At 47.8% G+C, this 22,910-nt stretch overlaps 12 protein-coding genes across 12 annotated transcripts; 10 read left to right on the top strand and 2 right to left on the bottom strand.

Annotated features, from left to right (window-relative positions):
• The first annotated feature begins 2,279 nt into the window (after positions 1 to 2,279).
• F5147DRAFT_666643 (uncharacterized protein) lies at positions 2,280 to 3,650 on the top strand. The gene is made up of 3 exons (XM_041435178.1): positions 2,280 to 2,526; positions 2,582 to 3,198; positions 3,257 to 3,650. The coding sequence occupies exon 2, from the start codon at positions 2,680 to 2,682 to the stop codon at positions 3,148 to 3,150; it is 471 nt and encodes a 156-aa protein (XP_041298866.1). The 5' UTR covers positions 2,280 to 2,526; positions 2,582 to 2,679; the 3' UTR covers positions 3,151 to 3,198; positions 3,257 to 3,650.
• Positions 3,651 to 3,706: 56 nt separating this feature from the next.
• On the top strand, positions 3,707 to 6,284 carry F5147DRAFT_666641 (uncharacterized protein). Its single transcript, XM_041435177.1, has 9 exons — positions 3,707 to 4,083; positions 4,294 to 4,482; positions 4,536 to 4,658; positions 4,707 to 4,931; positions 4,990 to 5,070; positions 5,128 to 5,169; positions 5,218 to 5,625; positions 5,679 to 5,750; positions 5,801 to 6,284. The coding sequence occupies exons 1-9, from the start codon at positions 4,019 to 4,021 to the stop codon at positions 5,994 to 5,996; spliced, it is 1,401 nt and encodes a 466-aa protein (XP_041298865.1). The 5' UTR covers positions 3,707 to 4,018; the 3' UTR covers positions 5,997 to 6,284.
• Positions 6,285 to 6,733: 449 nt separating this feature from the next.
• On the top strand, positions 6,734 to 7,768 carry F5147DRAFT_625842 (caffeine-induced death protein 2-domain-containing protein). The gene is made up of 5 exons (XM_041432685.1): positions 6,734 to 6,949; positions 7,006 to 7,158; positions 7,214 to 7,365; positions 7,416 to 7,476; positions 7,540 to 7,768. The coding sequence occupies exons 1-5, from the start codon at positions 6,844 to 6,846 to the stop codon at positions 7,632 to 7,634; spliced, it is 567 nt and encodes a 188-aa protein (XP_041298864.1). The 5' UTR covers positions 6,734 to 6,843; the 3' UTR covers positions 7,635 to 7,768.
• Positions 7,769 to 7,806: 38 nt separating this feature from the next.
• F5147DRAFT_565467 (uncharacterized protein) lies at positions 7,807 to 8,648 on the top strand (the record flags this gene model as incomplete). Its single annotated transcript, XM_041430754.1, has 4 exons — positions 7,807 to 8,036; positions 8,088 to 8,399; positions 8,450 to 8,519; positions 8,577 to 8,648. The coding sequence occupies 4 exons, from the start codon at positions 7,807 to 7,809 to the stop codon at positions 8,646 to 8,648; spliced, it is 684 nt and encodes a 227-aa protein (XP_041298863.1).
• Positions 8,649 to 8,818: 170 nt separating this feature from the next.
• F5147DRAFT_533492 (Yos1-like protein) lies at positions 8,819 to 9,091 on the bottom strand (the record flags this gene model as incomplete). The annotated part of the gene is made up of 2 exons (XM_041430117.1): positions 8,819 to 8,964; positions 9,013 to 9,091. Coding segments are annotated over 2 exons (225 nt in total), but the record flags the coding sequence as incomplete, so codon positions are not given.
• A 101-nt stretch (positions 9,092 to 9,192) lies between these two features.
• Positions 9,193 to 10,286, top strand: F5147DRAFT_666634 (ribosomal protein L22/L17). The gene is made up of 5 exons (XM_041435176.1): positions 9,193 to 9,273; positions 9,330 to 9,399; positions 9,453 to 9,669; positions 9,729 to 9,936; positions 9,991 to 10,286. The coding sequence occupies exons 1-5, from the start codon at positions 9,243 to 9,245 to the stop codon at positions 10,227 to 10,229; spliced, it is 765 nt and encodes a 254-aa protein (XP_041298861.1). The 5' UTR covers positions 9,193 to 9,242; the 3' UTR covers positions 10,230 to 10,286.
• Positions 10,287 to 10,428: 142 nt separating this feature from the next.
• F5147DRAFT_666632 (Ribophorin I) lies at positions 10,429 to 12,220 on the top strand. The gene is made up of 6 exons (XM_041435175.1): positions 10,429 to 10,742; positions 10,791 to 10,994; positions 11,051 to 11,338; positions 11,390 to 11,797; positions 11,849 to 11,987; positions 12,044 to 12,220. The coding sequence occupies exons 1-6, from the start codon at positions 10,459 to 10,461 to the stop codon at positions 12,167 to 12,169; spliced, it is 1,449 nt and encodes a 482-aa protein (XP_041298860.1). The 5' UTR covers positions 10,429 to 10,458; the 3' UTR covers positions 12,170 to 12,220.
• An 868-nt stretch (positions 12,221 to 13,088) lies between these two features.
• On the top strand, positions 13,089 to 15,206 carry F5147DRAFT_186103 (uncharacterized protein). Its single transcript, XM_041428459.1, has 2 exons — positions 13,089 to 13,596; positions 13,655 to 15,206. Exons 1-2 carry the CDS (start codon positions 13,159 to 13,161, stop codon positions 15,080 to 15,082), a joined length of 1,866 nt encoding a protein of 621 aa, XP_041298859.1. The 5' UTR covers positions 13,089 to 13,158; the 3' UTR covers positions 15,083 to 15,206.
• Positions 15,207 to 15,329: 123 nt separating this feature from the next.
• F5147DRAFT_565494 (aspartic peptidase domain-containing protein) lies at positions 15,330 to 17,550 on the bottom strand (the record flags this gene model as incomplete). The annotated part of the gene is made up of 12 exons (XM_041430756.1): positions 15,330 to 15,903; positions 15,957 to 16,070; positions 16,119 to 16,241; positions 16,292 to 16,487; positions 16,540 to 16,799; positions 16,850 to 16,905; positions 16,959 to 16,979; positions 17,028 to 17,086; positions 17,136 to 17,159; positions 17,213 to 17,231; positions 17,284 to 17,318; positions 17,355 to 17,550. 12 exons carry the CDS (start codon positions 17,548 to 17,550, stop codon positions 15,330 to 15,332), a joined length of 1,677 nt encoding a protein of 558 aa, XP_041298858.1.
• A 623-nt stretch (positions 17,551 to 18,173) lies between these two features.
• F5147DRAFT_666628 (alcohol dehydrogenase) lies at positions 18,174 to 20,320 on the top strand. Its single transcript, XM_041435174.1, has 12 exons — positions 18,174 to 18,395; positions 18,443 to 18,523; positions 18,575 to 18,625; positions 18,677 to 18,810; positions 18,858 to 18,902; positions 18,950 to 19,047; positions 19,098 to 19,311; positions 19,364 to 19,531; positions 19,580 to 19,652; positions 19,704 to 19,786; positions 19,840 to 19,926; positions 19,958 to 20,320. Exons 1-12 carry the CDS (start codon positions 18,210 to 18,212, stop codon positions 20,196 to 20,198), a joined length of 1,461 nt encoding a protein of 486 aa, XP_041298857.1. The 5' UTR covers positions 18,174 to 18,209; the 3' UTR covers positions 20,199 to 20,320.
• Positions 20,321 to 21,742, top strand: F5147DRAFT_666617 (Phosphoribosylformimino-5-aminoimidazole carboxamide ribotide isomerase). The gene is made up of 10 exons (XM_041435173.1): positions 20,321 to 20,488; positions 20,539 to 20,657; positions 20,718 to 20,788; positions 20,835 to 20,938; positions 20,990 to 21,066; positions 21,120 to 21,150; positions 21,206 to 21,273; positions 21,322 to 21,372; positions 21,426 to 21,489; positions 21,541 to 21,742. Exons 1-10 carry the CDS (start codon positions 20,358 to 20,360, stop codon positions 21,602 to 21,604), a joined length of 780 nt encoding a protein of 259 aa, XP_041298856.1. The 5' UTR covers positions 20,321 to 20,357; the 3' UTR covers positions 21,605 to 21,742.
• Position 21,743: 1 nt separating this feature from the next.
• F5147DRAFT_602500 (60S ribosomal protein L35) lies at positions 21,744 to 22,692 on the top strand. The gene is made up of 5 exons (XM_041432260.1): positions 21,744 to 21,777; positions 21,926 to 21,978; positions 22,047 to 22,151; positions 22,202 to 22,352; positions 22,410 to 22,692. The coding sequence occupies exons 2-5, from the start codon at positions 21,938 to 21,940 to the stop codon at positions 22,488 to 22,490; spliced, it is 378 nt and encodes a 125-aa protein (XP_041298855.1). The 5' UTR covers positions 21,744 to 21,777; positions 21,926 to 21,937; the 3' UTR covers positions 22,491 to 22,692.
• Positions 22,693 to 22,910: the final 218 nt, after the last annotated feature.

The raw sequence follows: 22,910 nt of genomic DNA, 5'->3' as shown, positions 1-22,910 counted from the left end.
ATTATTCATAAGATTCATCGAAGCCTTGATGTTCAGCTAGCACTAACCTGTGTTGCAGCATCTTGGGACCTTGTTCAAATACACATGGCCAGAAGTGTCATTGCTGATGAAGCATTGGCTAGACTGCGTCGTCGAAAAGTACACCGTTCAATCGCACGCGCGCGGGGCAAGTGATTTAAACGCATCCTAGGAGACGTCACCTAGGTGGGTCAACTTCTGACATGTCCCTGCGAAACAGCGGGTCTGTAGTACCGTTACGTACCTTACTCTCATGCCTCGTCCTCCAGGACTCCAGTGCATATTACCGCGGTTTGGTGGTGGTTGTGCCCTTGATATGTGCTGCCAAGGCACTAGCAGTGCGTTTGTATCACTTTCAAGCATGTGGATATTCGAGTCTGCACGAAACATCTCCACCTGATCAAGTGAGCGCTGAAGTGCGTCGATCAGATTCAATTTGATTACCGAACCATTATGATATTCCTGGTAATCGGCATCCAAAATCTGTGGTCGCCGCCGCCACCATGATGCTCTTGACTTGACTGTAACAATCAATTTGATGCTTGGCGAGATCGTCATCGATATTTCATCACGGTCCCCAGTGGCACAGGCTCATATCAAAATCAATTGTTCCAGACACAACGGTTTCGAACAGCAGCTTTTGCAGATCATGGCTCTTTCCCCGTCTGGGAGACTCTCGGGTGATTGGCAGGAAGCCCAAAATCGGGACTATTTTTACGCCTTTTCATCCCAAGTTGAGCAAACCGTAAGATGACGCCCATCTACCACTGCCTCCGACTTGGCCGGAAATGACGCTTTGGGTCCCCGACTCGTCTGATGAATTAATGGCTTGGAATAACAGTTCACCGCTCAGCCATGTGTTGACCGGGGATGCTATTGATGTTCCTCCGAACATGCGTCTTGTCATCAGAAGGGTGTGCACGAGGCCGCACCAATGGGGATTTGCTTGCTAGCTGCTTATTGTCTGTCGGCGTGTCAATGTCTAGATCTAGTGCGAACGGAGCGCCCACAAAGTGTAAACCAGAGACAAAGGCGGGTGTTGATCTTCCACGCATCATTTAGTGCTTATGATACCATACTAGCCCACGCAGGATGACTGTTGGCATCAGTGTGGATACTGGTGAAGTCGTCGATGATCTCATCTCCCTTGTTTTTCTAACACAAGTGGCAATCGCAACTCTGACGAGCGAAACAAGGCCGTAAGGGGAATGGTACATTCCCCTTACGACCTTCATCAGTGTACTTACGCAACCATTAATATCTATCCGCCGGCATGTGACATTGCACCCCTCGGGATGTGAAAGGACGTGGTGTTTAGCGCCAGTGAGTTCACAGCCAGAAACCTCGCCTGTTGCATTCTGATGGTGGTGACTCAGTGGCATGACGGACTTCGAAAGGGAATATCTGACCCTTCAGTAGCTGCTGCTGACCCAATATAAGATATGTCAATATCTTTCTATATAGAAATCAACTTTTCGATGCTTCTCGCTACCAAAATCGGGAGTTATGTTATTCACAAAACATATTTTTCCAGCGAATGAGAAAATACGACAGTTAGAAGTTAGAACCGCTCGGTAAAAATGCTCTTCACTCGATGAAATTGTGAGCATTATGTATATTCGAATTTTTCTAGTCTGCTTATTGTGGTGGGGGCTAGGGCCTGTGTAGTACGTATTTCATATGTGCCTGGTGGTGCACTGGCGCCCGATGCTTGGACCTTGATGATGATAAGGTCGTGTACTGTAATGGGTGCAACCTTAGAGCCAATTTACTATGTTTGTCTTATGGAAATGCATCGAACTTCACTAAGTATGTCGAGTGATCATCACATCCCCCCACGATCACGACATGGTAGGCCAACTTCTGTGCTTCCATTCTCGAATCAAGCGTTATGAACCGCAGCTCCGAGTAAACATTACCGCCGGTGATAACAACTTGTGATACCTGTGAGGGTCATCTCAGTGACGCTCAACTGAATTTGATTTGGTGTTTCAGAATGAGCTCGGTTGGCGCCTAACCTTGTCTGATAGCTAGCGACGCGAGCTCTGGGAATGTGATCGATGATTCAAATATTCAAAGGCGATACGGGGCAAGTGCGAACAAAGCAACCAGCCAGGACGAGCCTCGACCTCGGTATCGGATCAATGTATGTACACGGTTGGTTGCTCAATCAATTATCCCCAATCGTCTGCAATGGTCTGACTTTGAACAACCAAGTTTAACATAAGGACTTGTTTGAATTTTCACTCTTGTTCGGCAACTTACGTTGCTGTGCCATATCGATAATCTTCGAAGTCGAAGTACTTAGCTCAGGGTCGGCCCGATATCTAAACCTGGCCGCCGCCCATCACGTGCCTCATTGTTTCACCCATCAATGCAGTCTGCGTCCGTTGTCAACTGCCATCGCATGCGTACTGTACAAATCATGATTTCCTCACCCGCGAAACGCCTACTTACGGAAGATGAGCGCATTTCTAAGATCGGTTCGGAAATTCAAAGAAATGATGCGTGAGTGACGGAAATCTTGCATGAGCTTGCATTGCATAAACCCATCAAACAACAGTACTCCATCCGACGTGACTGCGAGCATACGCAATGCGGCAATGAGAGCCAGAAAGAGTGAGCTTTACTGTGGCAGGTACAGCGCGTCGCTAAAGTATAATGACGCGTATGTGCACGCGTAACGTAGATGTATTAGAGGGGTACCGTACACAGCCCTCAGCCCCAAGCACACCGAACAGCTCCCCAACGAAGTGTACCTCAACTTCTCGTGTAGAAGAGGAACCTTACCCTTGGCCAAATGATACGCTGCGACAAGTATTTGCATCTGCAACCTCCGGGAAATATACTCCTACGTCATCTCCCGCAAAGCGCAGACGTTCCGAGTCAAGCGATGACATTTCCTCGGACAGCGAATCATCAAATGATCATATGGATGTTGAGAGGCCCATGAAACCCTTGCGGACGTCTGGAGGAACATTGATGGCTGCACTAAGTCTGCCTCGTGTACTAACTAGCCTTCCTGGCGGCGCGGAAATGACTCGTGGTCAAAAGTGCCCCGTAGTGCAGGAACACGATGCGCATTCCATTATGGATGTCGTCGGGTCAGCTTCCCACATTGCGCAGCGTTGAACTATGTAGTGATCTACGTTGTACGGCGAATGACCTGCACCACCGGAGGTTAGTCACTATACCGGCTCGGAGAAGGTTAAGTTCTAGTATAACTTACGAATTGCAGTGCTCCATGACGATCAAAGTCAGGTCTATATTTATACAGGCGTTTTGCACGCCTTCTCGGTCGGTAGAGAATGTAAGAGGTTGGAGAACTGTTTTATGTATGTACCTTGCTGCGGCGGGTTGGCAAGCAAAACATGAAGGATATACATATATTCGCGTACTAGCAACACTCACGCGCATCTTACAGAAATCTCAAGCAAGCAAATTGCCCTGGCATGAACAATGTCAAGATGTGAGGAGTGAGCCATTGATTCCTTGCTTCAACCACGTTGTTGTCGCGCATTGTTCCGCCAGCACGACGAGCCCTTGTGGTGAGGACAGACGATGCGTACGTAATAAGCCATTTCGGTTGCGGGCCGTTTAATCGTGGTTTAATCGATCTTGAGCGGACCCACAACGGATTGGTTTCTGATACGTGTCTGTGTGCGCGCTGACCGGCCCCCCCAAAACACTTTCCCACAAATGCGAATGCAAAACTTATACACCTTTTCGGCCGCGGGCTATGCCTTTGTTGTATCTTCCGCGAATATTGATCTCCAGTGTGCATTCAGTTCGCCCACAGCTGGAAGAAGTCCTGTCAAGATCTCCGACCAGAATGGGGAGTCGGTACTGGGAAAAATTAGTTCTTGATCTCGTAGCCTTTTCTATGAACACAACTTCCTCAGCCGGAGTGAACAGATCGCCTCGTATTTATACCCATCCATTTTCAACCGAGTCTTAAAACCACCCCTCTCTCCCCAGACCATTCAGTCTTCAGGAAATAATGACACCGCTTTCGTCCGTATCTAACGCTCAGCAGTCCTTTGACAAAGCCAAGAAACACTTATGGTAAGTGGCACATCTAACATCTCCCTCCCTATGTTGGCATTGGATTCTTTTGCCTCTGGGTCATCGCTGGAGCCCCCAGCGATGCCCACTTGAAGTGTTTTAATCTATCACATTTTGCCGCCTTTGCTTTGTTCACTTCGCTTACGACTTTCCTACGTATAATTACTGACGCCACATTCTTCACCATATCTTCATTTCACCTTCCTTCAGGGCTTCCGATTCACCGACACACGAAATGAGTGGCCAAAATAGACACTCCGAGCAGCCACGCCACTCACTCCCTGAGGTCGAACGGGGTTCTAGCGACCATGACGAGTGCCAACTGAACTCGCATGGCGATCCGTCAACTTCTCAGCGACGATCGGAGCGAAGAGGGTGTATACTACCTTCGTCTTCACGGTAATTCTTCATCTGATTTACTTGTTCGTCCCCTTAATTGTCATCCTTGTAAGGAGTAACCTGTACACTTTACCACCTCTCTCTCGCGAAGGAACATATGACCGAGATGTTCGTCCGTTACCTTCTCGGTTCACAAAGTTCATGGACCACTCGCCAGCACAAGATGGGCAGCTTAGGTATGCACGTTTAACGCCACTCGGCGGAGTACTAATCGCTTTGAAAAGGCGCACTTCCACAGACTTGGAGACCCACCACCATAGTCAACAACAACGACCCGTCTCCTTGTCGGTTTTCAATGCACCAACGGCGACGTACGCTTGGGAACGCTATGAACCTGAATCTCAGATACCCTATCCACGCCCCCTTTATGTCGATTACATTGGTCGAAGTTCCACGCGGTCGGCATCATCAAGCTCCATCTCCAGCTTACGCGATTCTCCTGGCATGCCGTGCGTTTTTATCAGAAACAGAATGAAACATGGTATTAAAATGTAGTCGTCTTAGCAGATCTCCGGCGCTATCTGACCGCAGCATCTCCACACCTACTTTACTCCCCCAAAAACGAAGAAGTTCGTCCCCGGCTGGACAGTACGTGGCTTTTAATTACTCATATCTCTTCGGTTAAGGACATATTTCTTTCATTAGTTATCATGCATCTTCTGTCACGAAGATCATGGAACCGCTCAGGTACTTCATTTAGCATTCTTTGCAACATTGCACTTAACGGACTTGCAGACATGTAAACATTGAAGTCGATCATAGCTGGCCTCCTGTTTCTTCCAGGCCTTACCAGCGAACATCTACTCCTCCTGAAATGATCAGTAGCCCACCATTGCACAGATCTCAATCTGATCGTCATGTTTCGGCAAGACACAGCATTCTGAGCGGCGGTAATGAGCGTCACCGCCAACACGAGGATAGTCCATGTGGTAGTGATTCCAGTGATCAGTCACATATTACCCGCCCAACAATACCGCCCAAAACAGATTCAGAGGAGTGGGAGAAGTACGCTTGTTTTACTCTGGACGGCACGACACGGAAATGGCTGTGCACCTGGTCGACAGAGTCGGGAGGACAGTGCAAATACATGTCCAAGAAGCAATTAGTCAAACGCCACGTTGAAACGACTCATTTGCGTTATAAGTAAGCGACTTGATCATTCACGAGCGTCTTTCACTTATCTCGTTCATTTCCAGGCCATTTGTATGCGGTGTCTGCGGCAAAGGTTTTCCCCAGAAAACTTCTCTTGATACTCACATGCACGGACAGTAAGCAGCACTTTATCGATCCCCAATTCTGAACTCAATCCCCCCATTAGCACTGGATCTACGCCACACGCATGTCGGTATAATTGTGGGATGTGGTTCAAGGATCCAGCACGTAGACACAGACACATGGTCGACGAGCATCAATACGTTCCAAGACAGTCTAAGAAGAAGCACACGAACGGACAACCCCAAGACACTTTGGACTTCGAATCTGTGCAACGATGGAATGTAGCCAGTGCCCCTTAGTGCCTGACCCCTTCGACGAGAAGGCTAATGTGTGTCAGCATTAATGTAAGCCAATGTGACATTGGCTGACAGATATCGCCGTGATGTCGGTTCGATATATCATGTCTACTTATATGCATATCGTGGGTCGTAACATTTCCTTTCTCCACAGAGTGGATGAGGTGTGACCCAAGGACTGGGGGTTCCTATGTTCGGAGCAATTATTATTATTATTATAACTGAATTATTCTTGCGAATTTTTATTCTCATTATATATATATATAAATATCTGATGCAGATGAATGCAGCTGCAAACTATAAAAGTATCCCATCCCTGGAAGCGCTGTCAATATACAATGGAAGTTTTTATAATATTGTGCCTATCGCTTGTTTCTATGTGTTCAAATGAGAAAATCGGTTGATGATCGGGAAGCCATTGCATCCAACTACTGGGGAGTAACGTGGCCGACTTATCTCGATCAACACCTTCCTGCTGCGCTCTGCTGTGTTCAGTGACAGGAGTGACTGACAATGAGTTCCAAATTTTGTGACGGTGATAAGCGCTGTCAGGGGACTTTCTGCAGCGGGTTATGAGCGGATTGAAGACTTTCTGAAGGTAAACGCCGCCATAATCACCGCCGAGACACGTAGGCAGAAAGTCAGCCGACATGTGGTGAATTCTTGATCAAAAGAACAACCCCGACGGTCGCGCGGGCGAGCGCTAATCTGTTGAACTATAACCACACTTTCCTTTTTCACTGAAAACTTAAAATAAATGGTGCCGGCATCTTCCGATAGACATCATTGATCGACGTTCCATACTGGGCGATTTGAACCCGTGATTTCGGCTTACCAGCACGTGAACGACATGCCTTCAAAACAACCACCGACGTTAGGTAGTCTAGCTGTTCAGGCGACACCGCACTTGGTTCATGTCTCACCATCAACATGTCACAACCTCAGCATGTTCAAAGGTGCATTCTCAGTTTCTTGTCATAATTTGAAATTCCAAGTGGCTCAATTCTCATAGACCTTCTCAAAGAATATCGTAGACTGGATGATACGATTACTATGCGGCTAAATCGCTCAAATGCACAGTTCCGTGATCGTGATCGTGCAGGGACAAGCGGCAAAGGCAATATTCAGGACCAAGCTTGCGCGTACGTATGGAAGGAACTGGTCGGTAAGCCTCTTCGGTGTTTCATCCTGAAAAGGTCTTATACTTGTCGTGTGCTTAGAAAACTGGAAACGGCGTACAGAAATGATAAATTATTGCGTCGATATTGTCGATCAGTCCATGGAGGAGAAGCGAAAGTCATTGACAAGCGAAGAAGGCGATGCCAGGGCTCAAAGAAAGACGCAAGCAGCCATGTTTGCGGATGAGGTGAAGGTAAGGAAGGTTTCGGCGTGCAACTCCTTTTCTCATAAACCCATGCGCAGAGAAATCAAGTTCACAATGAATTAGCCATCGAGAAGATCGTGCGCCAGCGATCACTTGACGGTGAGGATGTTGACTTGTCTCATACGTACTGATTTTTGACGCTATTATATTTGTCAAATTCAGCGTTTCGATCAAGGTGTCAATATTTTTCGCCTCCTTTAACGGATTCCGAGGCGCGGAAGTGGTGGGATGCTGTTCACATTCAAGAATCGCCGTAGGCGATGCTAGAAGCCTGAGTACTATGAGTTGCTTATATAATCATGATAATGATGCAATAGCGGAAGCACTTTAGAACAGCCTGGGCATTGTTTCTTGCTTATATAATTATGGTGATGATGCCACAAGTTCCAGCCCGTTCACCCACAACTACCGTTATCTATGCCTTGTACTATGTTATCCTCACTCTTGTTGCTCGGATTAACCGGTATTGCGATGGCCCTAGCACCGCCACTAACGGTGCAGTATCAATTTCCAACAGCAATATCCGATGATGCGAAAGTGCCAGTGGTTCTAGGAGTCATGTCTCGTTGCCCAGATGCAATTCTGTGCGAATCTGTGTTCAATCGCGTATTACAAAGAGTAGGCAATAAAGTAGAAATCTCATTGTCGTTCATCGCAAAGTACGTCCAAGCATCATGCCTTCTTCATACGTAGTTCATCATGTTCGATAGCCCAAATGCCTCGGAGCCCTTTTATGGCGTAACTTGCATGCATGGTCAAGCGGAGTGTGCTGGAAATGTGCAAGAGTTGTGCGCTGCCAAATATCACTCTACTTCTGAATGGTGGTCCTTTGTGCAGTGCCAAAACTTTCAGGGGCGTGATAATATCGGCACGCCTGAAACTGCCCTCAACTGCGCCAACGCAGCGGGAATCAACTGGGAAAACGGCAAGGCTGGTCAATGCGCAGGAAGAGACGGCCGTGGAGCAGAAGGAATACAACTTTTGCAACAGAGCACCAGGGATAGCATCGCAGCCGGGATCCAGTACGTCCTTAGGAAGTTTGAGGATCTCATGGGAGCTAAGCCGGCAATAGGAAAAGCTGCACGATCATCATCAATGACCGACAAGTATGTATACGGGATGGCACTTGGTATGACTGCGAGGTATGCGGCAAAACAACATTGCCGCACAATATACAAGACCTTACAACGTGTTCTTAGGGCGGTCATTCACCGGCAGATTTCATCAGACAAATCAACGCAGAGTATGACAGACTCAACAGCGCGGACTAAAGAAAGCAGACATGTTAATCTCATGGTCCGCGTCGGTGAACGTACATAAATACCACTCAGCCACCAAGAATTAGCTCGTATACGATTATGACAAGATTCAGCCCTATGAGTGGTACTTTGTGCAGAAACATCAGCGTGTCAGTTCCGACTGGAGGATTGCGCCACTTACTACGCATGAGGGTCCGCACGGCACTAATGAGGTTGATTAATCGGACTTTGACACCAGCATCTTGCTGCTGGGTATATCCGTATCCTGATTGATCGTATGGTGGCTGAAAGCCAGCGGCGTTGGGGTTCTGAACAGAGGACCAGCCGACTGTAAAACGGCGTCAGCGAATGGAGTATTAGTAATGATGGTCCTCACTTTTCGCAAGGAATCGGTCCTCACTGAGGACTGCCATTGCATTAATTAGAAGGAGCGAAACGTAAAGAATTGTTCCGAGTGTGAGCATCGTTCCGCTCGCAGTGATGGGGTTGCGGACTGGTTCTGTATTGCGCAAACGTGTCGGCGCAATGTGACTTCTCGTGACCGTGACAAAGGTAAAGTGCGGGCTGAATTTGTTGGGCCTTGGCTGCTGCCAGAATCTTTGCAGGATGCAATCTGTCGCAAGACAAGTGCGATGCGGTATGTTGTAAATACTTCTGCAAATGCAGCAGATTTTAAGCTCAAGCACGATATAGCGAATCGTCTAGGTACTCCAGTGCAGTTCCGCATAGCTTCATCCTGCATTCAATGGCAGTGTCAACGGAGGTATGTTGGTCAAATAGAAAGGACGTTCTACCTCTTATCTTTCACATTCGCAGAGCTGCTAGTTACTATAATCCTTTGCAATGGATTCAGGAGAAGTTTGCCCCGAAGGCAAGAAAAGCGGATCCAGTGGAAGAGAAGAAAAGAGGTGAGCAGGAGAAACAAGGCCAGCAGAGTGTGTTCGAGGCAGCTGTGAGCCACGAGAAGCAGGCCCGACCTAAGACAACATCTGCCGAAAGCGCTCCTACTGTCATCAAGAAGAGGGCTACTGAAGTATGACCCACACACTCTATGATACTTACCGCACATCACTGATTGTACGAATCGCACAGCACAAATATTCCACGGCTAACTTCAAAATTTCACATAGGAAGCTCAATATGATTGGCCGACAGATATCTGGAAAGCCAATTGACCATGCTATCGTGCAAATGCAATTTAGTGAAAAGCGAGCCACAAGCCGGATAAAGAGCATGTTGGCGACGGCTAAACTTCATGCGACGGCATACAAAAATATGGATCCTTCCAAACTCATCGTTTGTAAGTCCCACTGACCATATATTTCAAAGGGTAGATCTTCTAATATTTGTATAGCGGAAGCTTGGGTGACCAAAGGACCCAAGCAACTAAAACGACTTGAGCCTCGGGGACGTGGCAAGTTCGGTATCAGGGTTCACCCCGATTCACGCATGCATGTGATCTTGAGGGAAGGGAAGACATTCGAGCAACTGAAGAAGGAGCAACGCGAGCGGCGTTTGAGAAGAATAGTCTCTGCAGGGTTAGTTCGGGAGGATGTACCCCTCAGAAACCCCGCTCGGACCTGGCAGTGGTAGCGGTCGTTTCTAGTCTTAATTATACTTTCAGTTGATACATAATCGTGCTTTATCCAAGTGTGAGCCTGTGAGAGCTCTTTAAATGTTAGCAAGGCTTGCCAGCGCGACGAATCGTGATGAATCCGAAATTCATTTATTTTGAGTTTTCATACCAGCATGTAAAGCTAAAAATAGCACAACAGAGTAATGACACGTCGTTGCTCTTTCCTACAACAGACCACGACTCCAAATGGCACGACGCTGGTGGACACTTCCTTTATTCCTCGTGAGTGCGCTTGCACCTTCATTCTCATTAGCTGGTCCCGCTTTTGAAAACACGGCTATCGTCCGCACCATCGAACTAGGTGGTTCGCTAGTACATGTCAGTACAACTTACGCAGTCAAGGCTCTCGAACCAGGACAAACTACATATCAAATCGCGCTCAGCAAGGTTGAGCGAGCAAAAACAAGTTGGCTCGAGGCTAAAGTCAAGGGCCAGACTACACCTCTTAAGCTCAGCGAGGATGAATCCAGGTGTGTCGGGTCGTGTGTTGTTCAGTACGCGATATTCATGTCATGCAGTGCGGAGTATTTGTTATCTATTTCCCTTCCAAAAGCCTTGGCTGTGAACGGCACTCTCAACCTTGTGTTGGAGACTATGCAGACTCATGTTACACACCCGTTCCCTGAACAGGCTGCTCAGAACGAGCCTCAGCTGCTCAAGTACGAAACTGACCTTTTCACCATCAGTCCTTACACTACCCTCGTACAGCGCACAAAGATAAAGTATGTGCCATATACTACTTATTGTATGTCTGAAAGATTTGATTCTGTCATGACAGGTCCATAGCGCCGAACGTCATTTCCTATACTACCCCACATGACGTGGACAGTTTCGTGAGGGATGGTTCTGTCACCAGATCTGGGGGAACTATTACCTATGGTCCTTATCACGACATTCAAACGGACACAGATTTCGTGGCAAAACATCAACAATCTGTCTCAGTTCATTACAGCTTTGACTATCCTGTTATTGAGGTCGAAACGCTCCGCCGTACAGCAGAGATCAGCCACTGGGGTTCCAACTTGAATATCGAGGACAAGGCTCACCTCCATAACGCTGGGCCCACGTAAGTGACGCCTCTCGCATTTCATACACGACGTTCAATTTCAAAATTCAGTCTCAAGGGCCACTTCTCTCGCTTGGAGTACCAAAGCCAAAATTTTCAACGCAAGCAAGCACCGCATATTCTCTCTGACTTCACTTTGCACCTTCCGCCCGGTGTGACCAATGCATACTTCTATGACCAGAACGGGAATGTCTCCACATCCCATCTGCGCACGGCACCGTCAATTGCAAAGGGCAGCAAGGCAGTGCAGTACAGTGTGCTTCAATTACGGCCACGCTACCCAGTTCTCGGGGGTTGGAACTACTCCTACACTATTGGCTTCGACACGCCTCTGCAAGATTCAGTCAGCTATGATGCAAAGAACGGCGTATACATGGTTGGCGTACCTGTTTTAACACCCATTCCTGGAACTGTTGTTAACGACGCCGAAGTCAAAATTATACTGCCGGAGGGTGCAACGTATGTTGAACGAGATCGTGGTCTTTGGATGTTGACTAATGTGCCCTACAGTAATGTCGAATTCGTCTCCCCTTTCCCCGAAATTTCCAACAGTATGTCAACACACATCAGCTACCTCGATACCGTGGGGCGCCCCGCCGTCACCTTTACATACAAGGACTTGACTTACAAGCACACGGGCATTATCTATGTGAGTGCACATCCTACATGTTGGGCTTGAGGGCACCGAATTAATACTTTGTTCAGGTCTCGTATCAGGTTCCCCTCTCGGCTCACTTAAAGAAAGCCCTGTCCGTTAGTGCTGCTTTCTTCAGTCTCTTTGCTTTTACCTTCATGGCCAGGCGCGTGAATCTGAACTTACATAAGAAGTGATATACAGTAGGCAGGCAGTTGATGCAATAATGAAAAAGATTCTTGCTTGAAGCACGTGGGTGGCATTTGTGATATTATCCATTCGATTCTTTGTGCCTCAAAACAACTCGATCTGACTCCTTAACTCCTTCTGCGTGAGCTGTGAAACCTGATTACGTCGTATCCCTAGGTGACATGAGAATGAGGCTTCGAAGATCAAACTTACAATAATATTAAGTACACGTTATCATAGCTCTCCGTCTGAGTCTTGTCCTGACATGCGTCAAACGATCCCTTGTTCGACTGTTGCCGAAATCATAATACATCCATGGTCCCTCACCGCCCTTACTGCCCTTGTAATTGTTCGCATTTGGATTATTCGAAGAGCCGTTATGAGCGCTATCGAGTTGAGTCACAACTCGAACGTTTGAGGAGGATGTATTAGGTTCAAGTTCCCGTATTGCCAAAGCTGGTCATGATCAATCAGAGATGTATACAATCGTATCGTGTCTGATTATCGCGCTTGCTAGGTTCTCCTATCCAGTGTGCAGAAATAATAATGAGCGCACGTCCAGTAAGACCATCGGGTTGGGTCTGTAATAGCCGGATTGTGCAAATGGAGTCCAATGCTTCGAGGAAACTTCCACGTCTCTGCTGTCGGGATACTTCCATGGAGCAGAGAGAACAACAAGGCCGTGTAGTAAGATCGAGCCGGGTTACTGTTTCGAACCGAGATGTATGAATTGTACTGGGAGACGAACTGAGACGAGCGGTGCGAGTGCAAGCGATATTGATCGGAACGTTCACCCGGTCGTCCAGATTATGTGCAAGCTACGTGGCCGTTTGATGCGATGACCTTGCGACTTTGTCGTGTTCGATCTGATGATCAGGGTCCAGGCAGTCTCCGAGTTGACCGCTGCACAGGGGCCAATCTCCATTTGTAAAACTTTCCCACTGATCATCCTTTGCAAGTCCAACTTGAAACTTGGACTTGACCGTACTAATCTGGCATGATTTCGAGTCAAAGCAGAAGAACAGCTCGCAATGTCATTCTCAAGTTGAACTGGTCGCGATCAATAGGTTCTGGGATAACGATAGACTCCAGTTTAGAGCCAAAGCAGGGTTCTTCTCTCCTCGGACGTGCGTCTGAGAGGCATCAAGGACATCCAGATAAAGCTCGGGCAGGCGGACCGTCGAACTTTCGGTCTCGTGCCCAGCTGGACAAACGTCAAGGAAATGTCGAGGGGGTGCAGAAGAAACGTTTACTCAAACCTTATGACTTGTCAATTCAGCTCAAGAGTTTGTGCAGGGAGGGGGACCTTGACGGTGCCATTGAGCGTTTAAAGTCGACCCCTCGGGATGCGCAGAACATAGCTGTGTGGAATACAATGATCTCAGAGTGCTTGAGCGCTGAACGGTACCAGCTCTCCTACGATTTGTTCGTTGACGTGAGTAGGTCTATCCACCGGATTCGCTACCACTCTTAATAATGGGCATCTACAATAGATGAAGCGTAGAGGGTTTTCGCCCAACAGTATCACTTTCTCCACTATGCTCAGCGGCATTTCCCTCATCAAGGACTGGCCGAAATACAGCAAACAATTGCAGAACGCGCATTCTCTTTACGAGTCCTACCTAAAACACCTCGAATCCGTCAAATTTCACGAGGCTGACAACTCGAAGGAGTTGTCCCTGCAGCCTCTTGTTTCATACATCCAGATTCTCGGCGATGCAGGAGAATACCATAAAATCTTCGACGTTTACTTCGCCATGGACCAGGAAGGACCTCTCGCACCTGACAGGTTCGTCTTCACTGCGATGTTCAAGGCAATATCCGCACGTCAGAAGCGTTCGGTCACTGATGGAGAGACTTCTACTCGCAACGATGCTGCGTCTGATGCGAAGCACGTTTGGATGCAGATGGAGAAAGTTATGCAGAGGAATCCTGACTTCTTCTTGGATCCTGGGCTCATTGCAACAGCCATCCGTGCCCTTACGCGGGGAAGCCCAAACGATCAAAGTTTTGCATTCACTATCATCCATGATCAATTGGGTCTTTCAAAGCCAGGGGAGGATGTGCCTAAAAGGTTGTCAACCAATCTTAATGCATGGACGTTAGACGCTACCCTCCAACTTTGCAATGCCATGCAAAAGCATAGACTCACCGTTCACTTCACGCGTCAAGTTATGGAAAAAATCAATTGGGATAAAGTGTGGATGCGCTACCTTATCGACTCTAACCACATACACAAACTCCTCAGAGCATATGCTGGACTTGCCGCTCTCGGATCGCTCAACGAATCGAGCGAAGCTCTGGGAGCATTGGAATGGAGTGTACAGAACGACATAATTTATCATCTCCCCAAGTTGACGCCAACAGCGCAATCGTACCACCTCGCTCTTATGACATGCTGCCGCAGTGCAGACTGGCCAACTGCCGTCCGCGTGTATGAACTCATGACAGGAGTCGAAGCCAGTCAATTCGAGTCGGGTGGAAGTCGTTCTCCGACGGTGAAGAAGAGGTCCAAGGGGAAGAACCTGCCGACGGATACGGAAACCATATCGTTCCTTCTGCGCACCGCCCTTGCCGCCAACAACATCACTTATATTCAACATGCGATGTGGTTAGCTAACTTTGCGCGCGTTGACGCGCTTCTCAGTGATGAACACACGACCGCGTTCTACCGATCTAAACTTGCTTCTACCTTAATGGAGGCGACAAAACGCCTCCAAGAGGCAGGGGGCCTTACTCAGGAGCAAGAAAAGACCTGGAGCTCGTACCGATCATTGGCACGACAGGTTCTGAAGAGCACGAGAGGTAGCCCAACACCTGGAGTTGAGGAGGAGAGGTTAGGCAACATTCGGACACTCGTTGACATGGACAACTATGTAGCCTTCGAGATGGCATCACGTAGTACCAAATCACGCACATGATGCAGAGCACTCCGTCAGGAGTTATGTTGCGTGACACTGATAAACAGTGACTACATTATATATACAAAATATAACGAGGATGGGGTGATAAATAAAGCAGACAGAAAATATATAAATAGCGCCTGAAGAAAAAGGTCCATTGTCCGAGGGGCTGCCCACAACATTTGCGTAAATACAGGAAAATTGCATGAACAGAGCGCAGTCATGATATAGCCGTGGGAGGGGTATGAGGGCTGTTATCAGTTCACTATGCGACTGAATTTGGGCGGTCTCCAGGTCTTGACTGCCCTTTAAAGGCGGGCGATGGAGGAGCGAAAAGTGTGTCTTCAGTCAATGCCATCGAGACAGGTTGATATGTGTGCGGCTCTTGAGGGTTGACATAATCGGGATACCTCGTAGTGGTGATGTTCATCGGCATGGGACTCAGTCTTCCGGGTGTCTTGCGCGCTCGCGCACCCCTCCCGCGACGTCTGCACAGTAAGACAAGGGCGACAATGGAAAGTATGACCAAGACGAGGGCATTAAGCGCCATAACGCCAAGCATGGCGGGGAGATATTTGGAGAGCTTGTCAATAGTGTTTGCTACATCCGTGGACAACGTGACGGTTGTTGATCCGGAATCACCGCTTGAAGCGTTGTAGGTAATGTTATTCTCTGGTGTTCCGCCCCGGACGGAGTGGAACTCCACCGATGCTTGGTCAGGATCGACCAGGGAGAGCATTTGAACATAAGGGCTGCCCATAGTCCCCGATGAAACGAAGTCGCCAAAGTCGTACACGGCATAGACTGAACGCAAAACATTGTCACCTATCAACCAATCACTAGGGGGATGATCATTTGGTGATATATTCCGGAATGATTACCATAGACTTACAATTGGCCAGCCCCAACAGAAACACTTTGGGGCACAAAAGAGCCGACACAGATTGAAGGATCACTGAAACTCGTTGGTGAAACATCGAGGGGATGTATCGGGAAGATTTGATCGCTGTTATGACAATAACTAAAAGATACGTGATCGAACACAGACACTCACTCGAACTGAAGCGCCATATCTATTTCTACGTCGCAAGGGACTGTCCATTGCCCAAGGCCAGAGTTATACTGAGCTCCAGATACGCCGCCATAAATGGCTTGACACACGTCAGTAGGCGCGTACCTGCACTCCTTGTGAATAAAGTCCGACTATTGACACAAATGATTACACACGTATACGATGTGCCGCTATCCAGAAGAACAACTGCTTTGTTTGATGGTGCTCCCTGCACGCCAGTGGAAACTGAATAGGTCTCTGTGCCAACAATGAAGGAGTCCAATAGCACATTCCAACGCGTTGGAGAGTTGACGGGCCAAGTTGGGATTTTGTTGGTGCTTGTGACATTGGAATATTGGGGCTCAGTCTCGCCTGCATTCTAATACGTCAACAAGTACATATAAGAGCAATACCGTCAACTTACCAATTGCGAAGCTGCCTGTAACTTGATCGTCATCTGACGTACTCTGCAGGGATAATGCGATAAAGTTGGGTTCGGAAGGATTGTCTTGGAAAAGATTGTAGAGGAGACTGCGGCCCGTCGATGCACCAGTGGCGTTCACGAGAGCATCTATAGTTGATAATGAATCAAAACCTAGCCCTAGGAGTCCAGAAGCCCCATAGGATAATGCCGGATTTTGCGCGGATGAGACGTCAAGAAAAGCTTGTGAAGGAACGGATATCCTATTTGAAGTTGAATTAGTCTATGATACGTCACTTGAACGCTTACTTACCCTGCAAACTCGGCAGTGACATAGGAAATACCGCCATATGCCCAACCAATGCCATACTTGTGCGCTGAAGTTAAACCGAAGATCCCTATTCAAGCAAAAATGCGCTCACAGTCAGATTACAGTTCTGGGACTAGTGAATGTAAGCAAACTATAGCGAGAAATAGCGTGTGCCACTCACTGTAATGTTTGTATTGGGGATGGGTGTTGGACTGTTGAGAACCCATAGGTCAGAAGAACCTAACAAAGACGTAAGATATGAAAAAGGAAAGGGAGCTGGAGAAAATACCTGTGTCAAGTTGGACCAGATAATCTGGTTGATCGATGAGTCACCTTACGGTGTGAATGAGGTACGTTATTACTTACCAACACCGCCAAGGGTAACCTAATTACCTGGTGAATAAGTTGGCATGGGAGAGCGAACTAAGCGTACTTACATTTGCCATATAAATGAGATCGTGAACGTCGCTATCTCAGTAGTCAGTTGGTTGGTATGTATATGTCGAACTGGGGAGTGAAGATATGGCTTGCCTGAGCGTAAGTGCTGTGGAGACCGAAGACAGAACTTGGGGGTGCGATATTGAAACGTCTGTGCCCCCACTTCGTCGCTGTAAGGCCGTAGGCTTTGATTGGATGAAAGGTATTTTAACAGCCACTGAAACTCCGGCCAGGACTGCCAGAGAAAAAGCCTGTACCAACTTCATAATGGCAGAGGGCGAAAGGAATGACTTTGGCGAGAGCCAGTGTAAGTATGCTGAAGGAGTGCGTGCAGCCTTATATAAGGGCAGTCTATGATGATAGTAACAACAAAGCCGTGAACAAGCCGCACGAATCTAAACTGTGATAGATCAACGAGGCAAATGTCAAATTTTGTCGCAGGTATCTATTTTTGGCTACAGCAAATCAGATTAATCATGGGTCAATGAAACAGCACTACTTATTAGTACTCGCACAAAAAAACCAGGCTCAATTAGTTGTTAACGTTGAGACCTTGCACATTGTCCAGTTTGAAGCAAGTATATTACAAAAAGAACCGTGCATGCGGGCAAGTGTGCGCAGCAGGCTGCAGGTCCCAGGACAATGAATGCTAAAGCCCAATAAGGAAATGATAAGGTGTCCCATTGAACTCTGTACACGGACGGCTGCAAATGTACTTGTAAAAATTATATGGCGAAGTGTATGTTTTTATAGGAAAAATATACTTGAGCCTCATGGAGTTGTGCGCATGCAACGTTGCAGTCGTGTAGTATACAAAAAGTTATTTTCGTGTTACCCCCACACGTGTAATATTAGCTCTCACGTGGTCTTCTTCGCGCCTCCGACGCGGCACCAAGTCTTTCTTCTGGACCTCCAAGTTCACACCATGGCACCAGCTGCAACGAGGAGTACAATCTTTCGTCTCATAAATGCATCCCAGCATTCAGCGTGTCCGTGCCATGGCTGCAGATCTGCAACTCATAACCATGCACATCACGGTGCTCTTGCCCTCAACCAACTCAGGAAGTTCGCAACTCCCGTCCAAACTGTTGAAAAGGAGTATGCATTCGAGGTACGCCCTGAAAAGTAGCGCTATAACCGCTTACAGCTCCCATGCAGGTTGCAGCATCGAATTTGAGATTTGGAGAGGGCGTCACTCGCGAGGTTGGTATGGACCTCAAGAACATGAAAGCCCGCAAGGTCAGATGGCTTCCCACATCTTCGGTCCATGGTCATCGTTATTCTTAATAGGTTGGCGTCTTTACGGACCCCATTGTGGCCAAGTTGAAGCCAATGCGAGTTGTAAGCATTCTTGTCACACAATTTCTCCAGAGTTAATGACTTTGATTTTAGGCCCTTGAGTCTTTGGAATCCCAAGAAGACCTTCCATTCGAGGTATATGATCAAGTGCTTGCAGAACCCACAGAAGAGAGCTGGAGGAAGGCCATCGCTTGGGCGAGACAACACGATTTCAGCCACTTCTTGGCGTAAGTTACGGTCGACCGTGTGTAACCGCGACTCACCATGGTTATAGTGTCGGCGGTGGAAGTGTCATCGATACCGCCAAAACAGCGAACTTGTAAGGCTTATATTTCGTCTGTGTTATGTTTACCTCACACCTTTTAGGTTCACTGTTTACAAGGATGCTGATCTCATGGACTTTGTTAATGCTCCCGTAGGCAAAGGTCTTCCGATCTCGCAAACCTTGCGGCCTCTCATTGCAGGTTGAAATGTCTGCATCAATATTGTGTGAATCTTGCTCATGAACTTGCAGTTCCTACCACTGCTGGCACTGGATCTGAGACCACCGGTGCAGCTATTTTTGATGTCACTTCACGTGCTTTCAAAACTGGCATCGCAAATCGTGCACTTAAGCCTGTCTTGGGCGTCGTGGACACGGCTAACACGGAGAGCTGCCCAACCGCTGTGCACATCAGCGCAGGGTTGGATGTGTTATTTCACAGTTTGGAGAGCTACACAGCCATTCCGTGAGCTTGCACTTGAACTTTTCAATAGGCAAACAGCAGAGCGATCTTTTAGTTACACAGAACGAACGCCACGCCCCGCAAATCCAATTCTACGACCCGCCTACCAAGGAAGCAACCCCGTTGCAGATATTTTCTCGATGTGGGCTCTTCGTACAACTGTAAAGTACTTGCCTCGTATTGCCAAGGATCGTGGTGACCATGAGGCGAGAAGCCAAATGCTGTATGTTTCCTACCCGTTTCCCACATTACTCCTCTGATTTAGAACTAGTCTCGCGGCTTCCTTTGCTGGTATTGGTTTCGGAAATGCTGGTGTGCACCTGTGCCACGGAATGAGCTACCCGGTACGTACAGCAGATGGTGTCGGGAATCAGGACTGAGTAGCTTTCCTATAGATATCCGGCTTGAACAAGAAAGGCCCGAAGTACAAGCACCCTGGATACGTGGTTGACCATCCCATCATTCCCCACGGGATCAGGTGATTCAAATACTGACACTTCAAAAGACGGAGATTGAACGTGAATCCTGTAGTGTCGCTTTGAGTGGACCCGCGGTCTTCCAATTCACTGCTCCATCTTCTCCTGACCGTCATCGCGAAGCACTTGCTGTTTTCAACTGGTGTGACCGTTACCGACCCTTCGATAACAAGCATCCCTGACTCCGAGGTTGGCGCATATCTGTTCGAGTCTATCGCGTCCTTCCTCGATGGACTCGGTGTTCCTCGTGGGCTGAAGGCCGTGGGATATAACAAAAGCGACATCTCGATGCTAGTCGAAGGCACGCTTCCGCAACGTCGCGTTTTGGATTTGGCTCCGAACATCGGAAATGTGGCAGGCGAGGATGGGAGAGAGCATCTGACGAGAATCATGGAGGCCTCTTTCGAGTACTAAAGCACGGGATCCGCCGTCACGCTTTCGGATTGCTTTGAAAACGCTTTTGTACTTGTATGATACCATCAATTGAAGATACAATATGCTTTCGGTTCCAGCTCTGCTGGATCGAATCTCAGACGCGTACTTGTAGTTGCAACTTCTCGGACAATTCCGAGAATGGCTCCTGAGCAACGACGTAGCACGTTCCGCCCATGCATTGACCTACATGAAGGACAAGTAAAGCAAATCGTCGGGGGCACTCTTTCGGATCGCAATGATGACGGATTGAAGACGAATTTTGTCGCAACGTGCGTATATGCACTCTGGCCCTTTCTCTGAGTGATGAATGTCCCCGCAGGCAACCTCCAGAATATTTTGCGGGAAAGTATCGTGACAATGGTCTGGAGGGAGGACATGTCATAAAACTGGGGCCTCGGAATGACGAGGCAGCCAGGAGAGCATTGGCAGAATGGCGGGGTTCGCGTCTATCATATTGTTTTCAAATGATGCTTTTGACCGACATATTCTTAATTCTAGATCATTTACAGATCGGCGGGGGTATCACCGCTGACAATGCCAAAGAATGGCTTGATGCGGGCGCGAGCAAGGTTAGACAAGCGAATTGCGCAAGGCGCCAACTTACTTCTTCCCTAGATCATTGTCACATCCTACCTCTTTCCCGGCGGCAACTTCGACTTGGAGCGTCTGCAGACAATCTCATCTCTTGTTGGAAAGGACAAGCTCGTTGTAGATGTTAGGCACGTCATTTACTTTACTCATCGAACAGAAGGATCTCATGATAATTTCAGCTGTCGCCGGCGAGGAGACAAGTGGTTTGTTGCTATGAATAAATGGCAGGATATCACTACAATGGAGGTGAACAAAGGTAAAGGACTCTTCATAATCTTTCGTCCAATAGGCGCTGAATTTTATGTCCAGAGAATCTCGACATGCTGGCACAGCATTGCAAGTGAGACAGACTCATGGGCACTCTGTCTCCGTCGCGATGACCTTTCATCTCGCAGTGAGTTTCTCATCCATGCAGCTGATGTGGAAGGACTATGCCAAGGTATTGACGAAGAGCTCGTAAAAAGTTTGCGCATCCTTCGATATTGTCATTTCGCTGCTGACTTTTCATAAGAGCTTGGCGAGTGGGTGACGATTCCTACTACATACGCTGGAGGAGCTAAAAGTAGGCTGTTAGGTCCCTGAGTATATTGTATCCTGACTCGACGTATTGCTAAGGCATTTCTGACTTGGAAACGGTGAATAGACTTTCGGGAGGACAAGTGGACTTGACATATGGCAGGTAAGCACGATCCCTTGATGTTTAATAGATAACTCATTCTTGTCACTCTAGTTCATTGGATATCTTTGGAGGGGTTGTGAGCTTTGATGAATTAGTGAAAGCAAGCAACCAGTAGTATCAATATGTAGCGCGTATGTTAGATTCCGGAAAACATTATACGTGACTGGGCCACAGGGGAATACCTCTTTGGGCGTGGGAAAAGTGGCTCATAAACTGTATAGTACCACACCGCGTAGCGCCAGAATTATCGAGCCCGTCGCGGACGTACCGTACGACAGCCCCCTCAAGGTAAATGTCTAGTCGTTATGGTGCTCGACCATGTTCTTGAGGCATCCTGGACCGTTTCCAGGCATATCGGTCTCGTCCCGCTCTTTTCCGCATCTGTTTGGTCGATCTCTTAGACTCGGTGCTAACTATCTTTCATTTCATTGTACAGACATCCCTCAAAATGCCCAGCAGCAAAGTCAAGGCCTACGAGCTCCAGTCAAAGTGAGCCTATAATGCCAATGCGAGAGATTGCGCTGATTGCAGAACGTTTTGTTGCGTGATATACACAGGTCGAAGACCGACTTGACCAAGCAACTTAATGAGCTCAAGACCGAGCTTCTTTCGCTGCGCGTACAGAAGATTCTTGGTGGCTCGGCCTCAAAACTCACCAGAATGTACGTTTGAAATTCTTAAATGTTCGGTGCGAAAGGACTAACTTAACTAGCAACATTGTGCGCAAGTCGATTGCACGGGTCTTGACTGTGATAAACCAGAAGCAACGCCAAAACCTCCGGGAATTCTACAAGAACAAGAAATTCCTCCCTCTTGATCTCCGGCCAAAGAAGACACGCGCTATTAGACGGAGACTGACCAAGGTGCGCATAGAGTCGCTATGCAAGATATGCTTAACTTATGCCACATATCTGCACTAGCACGAGGAATCATTGAAGACGCTTAAGCAAAAGAAGAAGGAGACACACTTCCCCATTCGCAAATATGCCGTCAAGGCATAAGCGTGAATGTGTTGTTGGCTGGGTGTGAGAGGGCCCGTCATCATGCTGGAGATTTTCTGTTTTTGCATTTTTATATTTGTATGCCCTACGCCTTGATCAACTCGACATGCATGCTATGCCATGACTCCTTTCCCTGGAAGTTGATCCAGCATACTTCTTTGAGACAAATGCACCTATTGTGGCTTGACTATTGTATGATCGGTACTACCTGGGACACGTGCACGTGAGCGCTCTTCCACAATCACAACATCCCCGGGTCAATGATCCCAGTTGGTGTCGTGACAATATTACGGCCTCGTGTTTGTTGTATCCATGATGGATCTTCAACTGCTCTCACGAAACTATACAATACTCCATCGCCACTCCATACTCAGGTCAAGTCGTAGTAGGTGCTGGAGATCCAAAGTTCATTTCAAACCA

The sequence above is a fragment of the Suillus discolor genome (genome assembly GCF_016758755.1).
Source record: "Suillus discolor strain FC423 chromosome Unknown F5147scaffold_3, whole genome shotgun sequence".
NCBI lineage: Eukaryota > Fungi > Basidiomycota > Agaricomycetes > Boletales > Suillaceae > Suillus > Suillus discolor.
The sequence above is the reverse complement of the archived record's forward strand: the minus strand, read 5'-3'. Positions and strand labels throughout refer to the sequence as shown.

Excerpts from the sequence above, each read along its gene's own strand:
- F5147DRAFT_666643 (XM_041435178.1), top strand. The coding sequence starts at position 2,680 with ATGACGCGTATGTGCACGCGTAACGTAGATGTATTAGAGGGGTACCGT.
- F5147DRAFT_666641 (XM_041435177.1), top strand. The coding sequence starts at position 4,019 with ATGACACCGCTTTCGTCCGTATCTAACGCTCAGCAGTCCTTTGACAAA. Across the intron at positions 4,483-4,535 it reads ATACTACCTTCGTCTTCACG|GAGTAACCTGTACACTTTAC; the intron begins GTAATTCTTCAT and ends CATCCTTGTAAG. Across the intron at positions 5,626-5,678 it reads ACGACTCATTTGCGTTATAA|GCCATTTGTATGCGGTGTCT; the intron begins GTAAGCGACTTG and ends GTTCATTTCCAG.
- F5147DRAFT_625842 (XM_041432685.1), top strand. The coding sequence starts at position 6,844 with ATGCCTTCAAAACAACCACCGACGTTAGGTAGTCTAGCTGTTCAGGCG. Across the intron at positions 7,366-7,415 it reads TGTTTGCGGATGAGGTGAAG|AGAAATCAAGTTCACAATGA; the intron begins GTAAGGAAGGTT and ends ACCCATGCGCAG. Across the intron at positions 7,477-7,539 it reads GCGCCAGCGATCACTTGACG|CGTTTCGATCAAGGTGTCAA; the intron begins GTGAGGATGTTG and ends TGTCAAATTCAG.
- F5147DRAFT_666634 (XM_041435176.1), top strand. The coding sequence starts at position 9,243 with ATGCAATCTGTCGCAAGACAAGTGCGATGCG. Across the intron at positions 9,670-9,728 it reads TCAAGAAGAGGGCTACTGAA|CACAAATATTCCACGGCTAA; the intron begins GTATGACCCACA and ends CGAATCGCACAG. Across the intron at positions 9,937-9,990 it reads TCCTTCCAAACTCATCGTTT|CGGAAGCTTGGGTGACCAAA; the intron begins GTAAGTCCCACT and ends ATATTTGTATAG.
- F5147DRAFT_666632 (XM_041435175.1), top strand. The coding sequence starts at position 10,459 with ATGGCACGACGCTGGTGGACACTTCCTTTATTCCTCGTGAGTGCGCTT. Across the intron at positions 10,995-11,050 it reads GTACAGCGCACAAAGATAAA|GTCCATAGCGCCGAACGTCA; the intron begins GTATGTGCCATA and ends CTGTCATGACAG. Across the intron at positions 11,798-11,848 it reads ATACTGCCGGAGGGTGCAAC|TAATGTCGAATTCGTCTCCC; the intron begins GTATGTTGAACG and ends TGTGCCCTACAG.
- F5147DRAFT_186103 (XM_041428459.1), top strand. The coding sequence starts at position 13,159 with ATGATTTCGAGTCAAAGCAGAAGAACAGCTCGCAATGTCATTCTCAAG. Across the intron at positions 13,597-13,654 it reads CCTACGATTTGTTCGTTGAC|ATGAAGCGTAGAGGGTTTTC; the intron begins GTGAGTAGGTCT and ends CATCTACAATAG.
- F5147DRAFT_666628 (XM_041435174.1), top strand. The coding sequence starts at position 18,210 with ATGGCACCAGCTGCAACGAGGAGTACAATCTTTCGTCTCATAAATGCA. Across the intron at positions 19,048-19,097 it reads CTTGCGGCCTCTCATTGCAG|TTCCTACCACTGCTGGCACT; the intron begins GTTGAAATGTCT and ends ATGAACTTGCAG. Across the intron at positions 19,927-19,957 it reads GCACTTGCTGTTTTCAACTG|CATCCCTGACTCCGAGGTTG; the intron begins GTGTGACCGTTA and ends TTCGATAACAAG.
- F5147DRAFT_666617 (XM_041435173.1), top strand. The coding sequence starts at position 20,358 with ATGGCTCCTGAGCAACGACGTAGCACGTTCCGCCCATGCATTGACCTA. Across the intron at positions 20,658-20,717 it reads AGCATTGGCAGAATGGCGGG|ATCATTTACAGATCGGCGGG; the intron begins GTTCGCGTCTAT and ends TCTTAATTCTAG. Across the intron at positions 20,789-20,834 it reads TTGATGCGGGCGCGAGCAAG|ATCATTGTCACATCCTACCT; the intron begins GTTAGACAAGCG and ends CTTCTTCCCTAG.
- F5147DRAFT_602500 (XM_041432260.1), top strand. The coding sequence starts at position 21,938 with ATGCCCAGCAGCAAAGTCAAGGCCTACGAGCTCCAGTCAAA. Across the intron at positions 21,979-22,046 it reads GCCTACGAGCTCCAGTCAAA|GTCGAAGACCGACTTGACCA; the intron begins GTGAGCCTATAA and ends TGATATACACAG. Across the intron at positions 22,152-22,201 it reads GCCTCAAAACTCACCAGAAT|CAACATTGTGCGCAAGTCGA; the intron begins GTACGTTTGAAA and ends TAACTTAACTAG.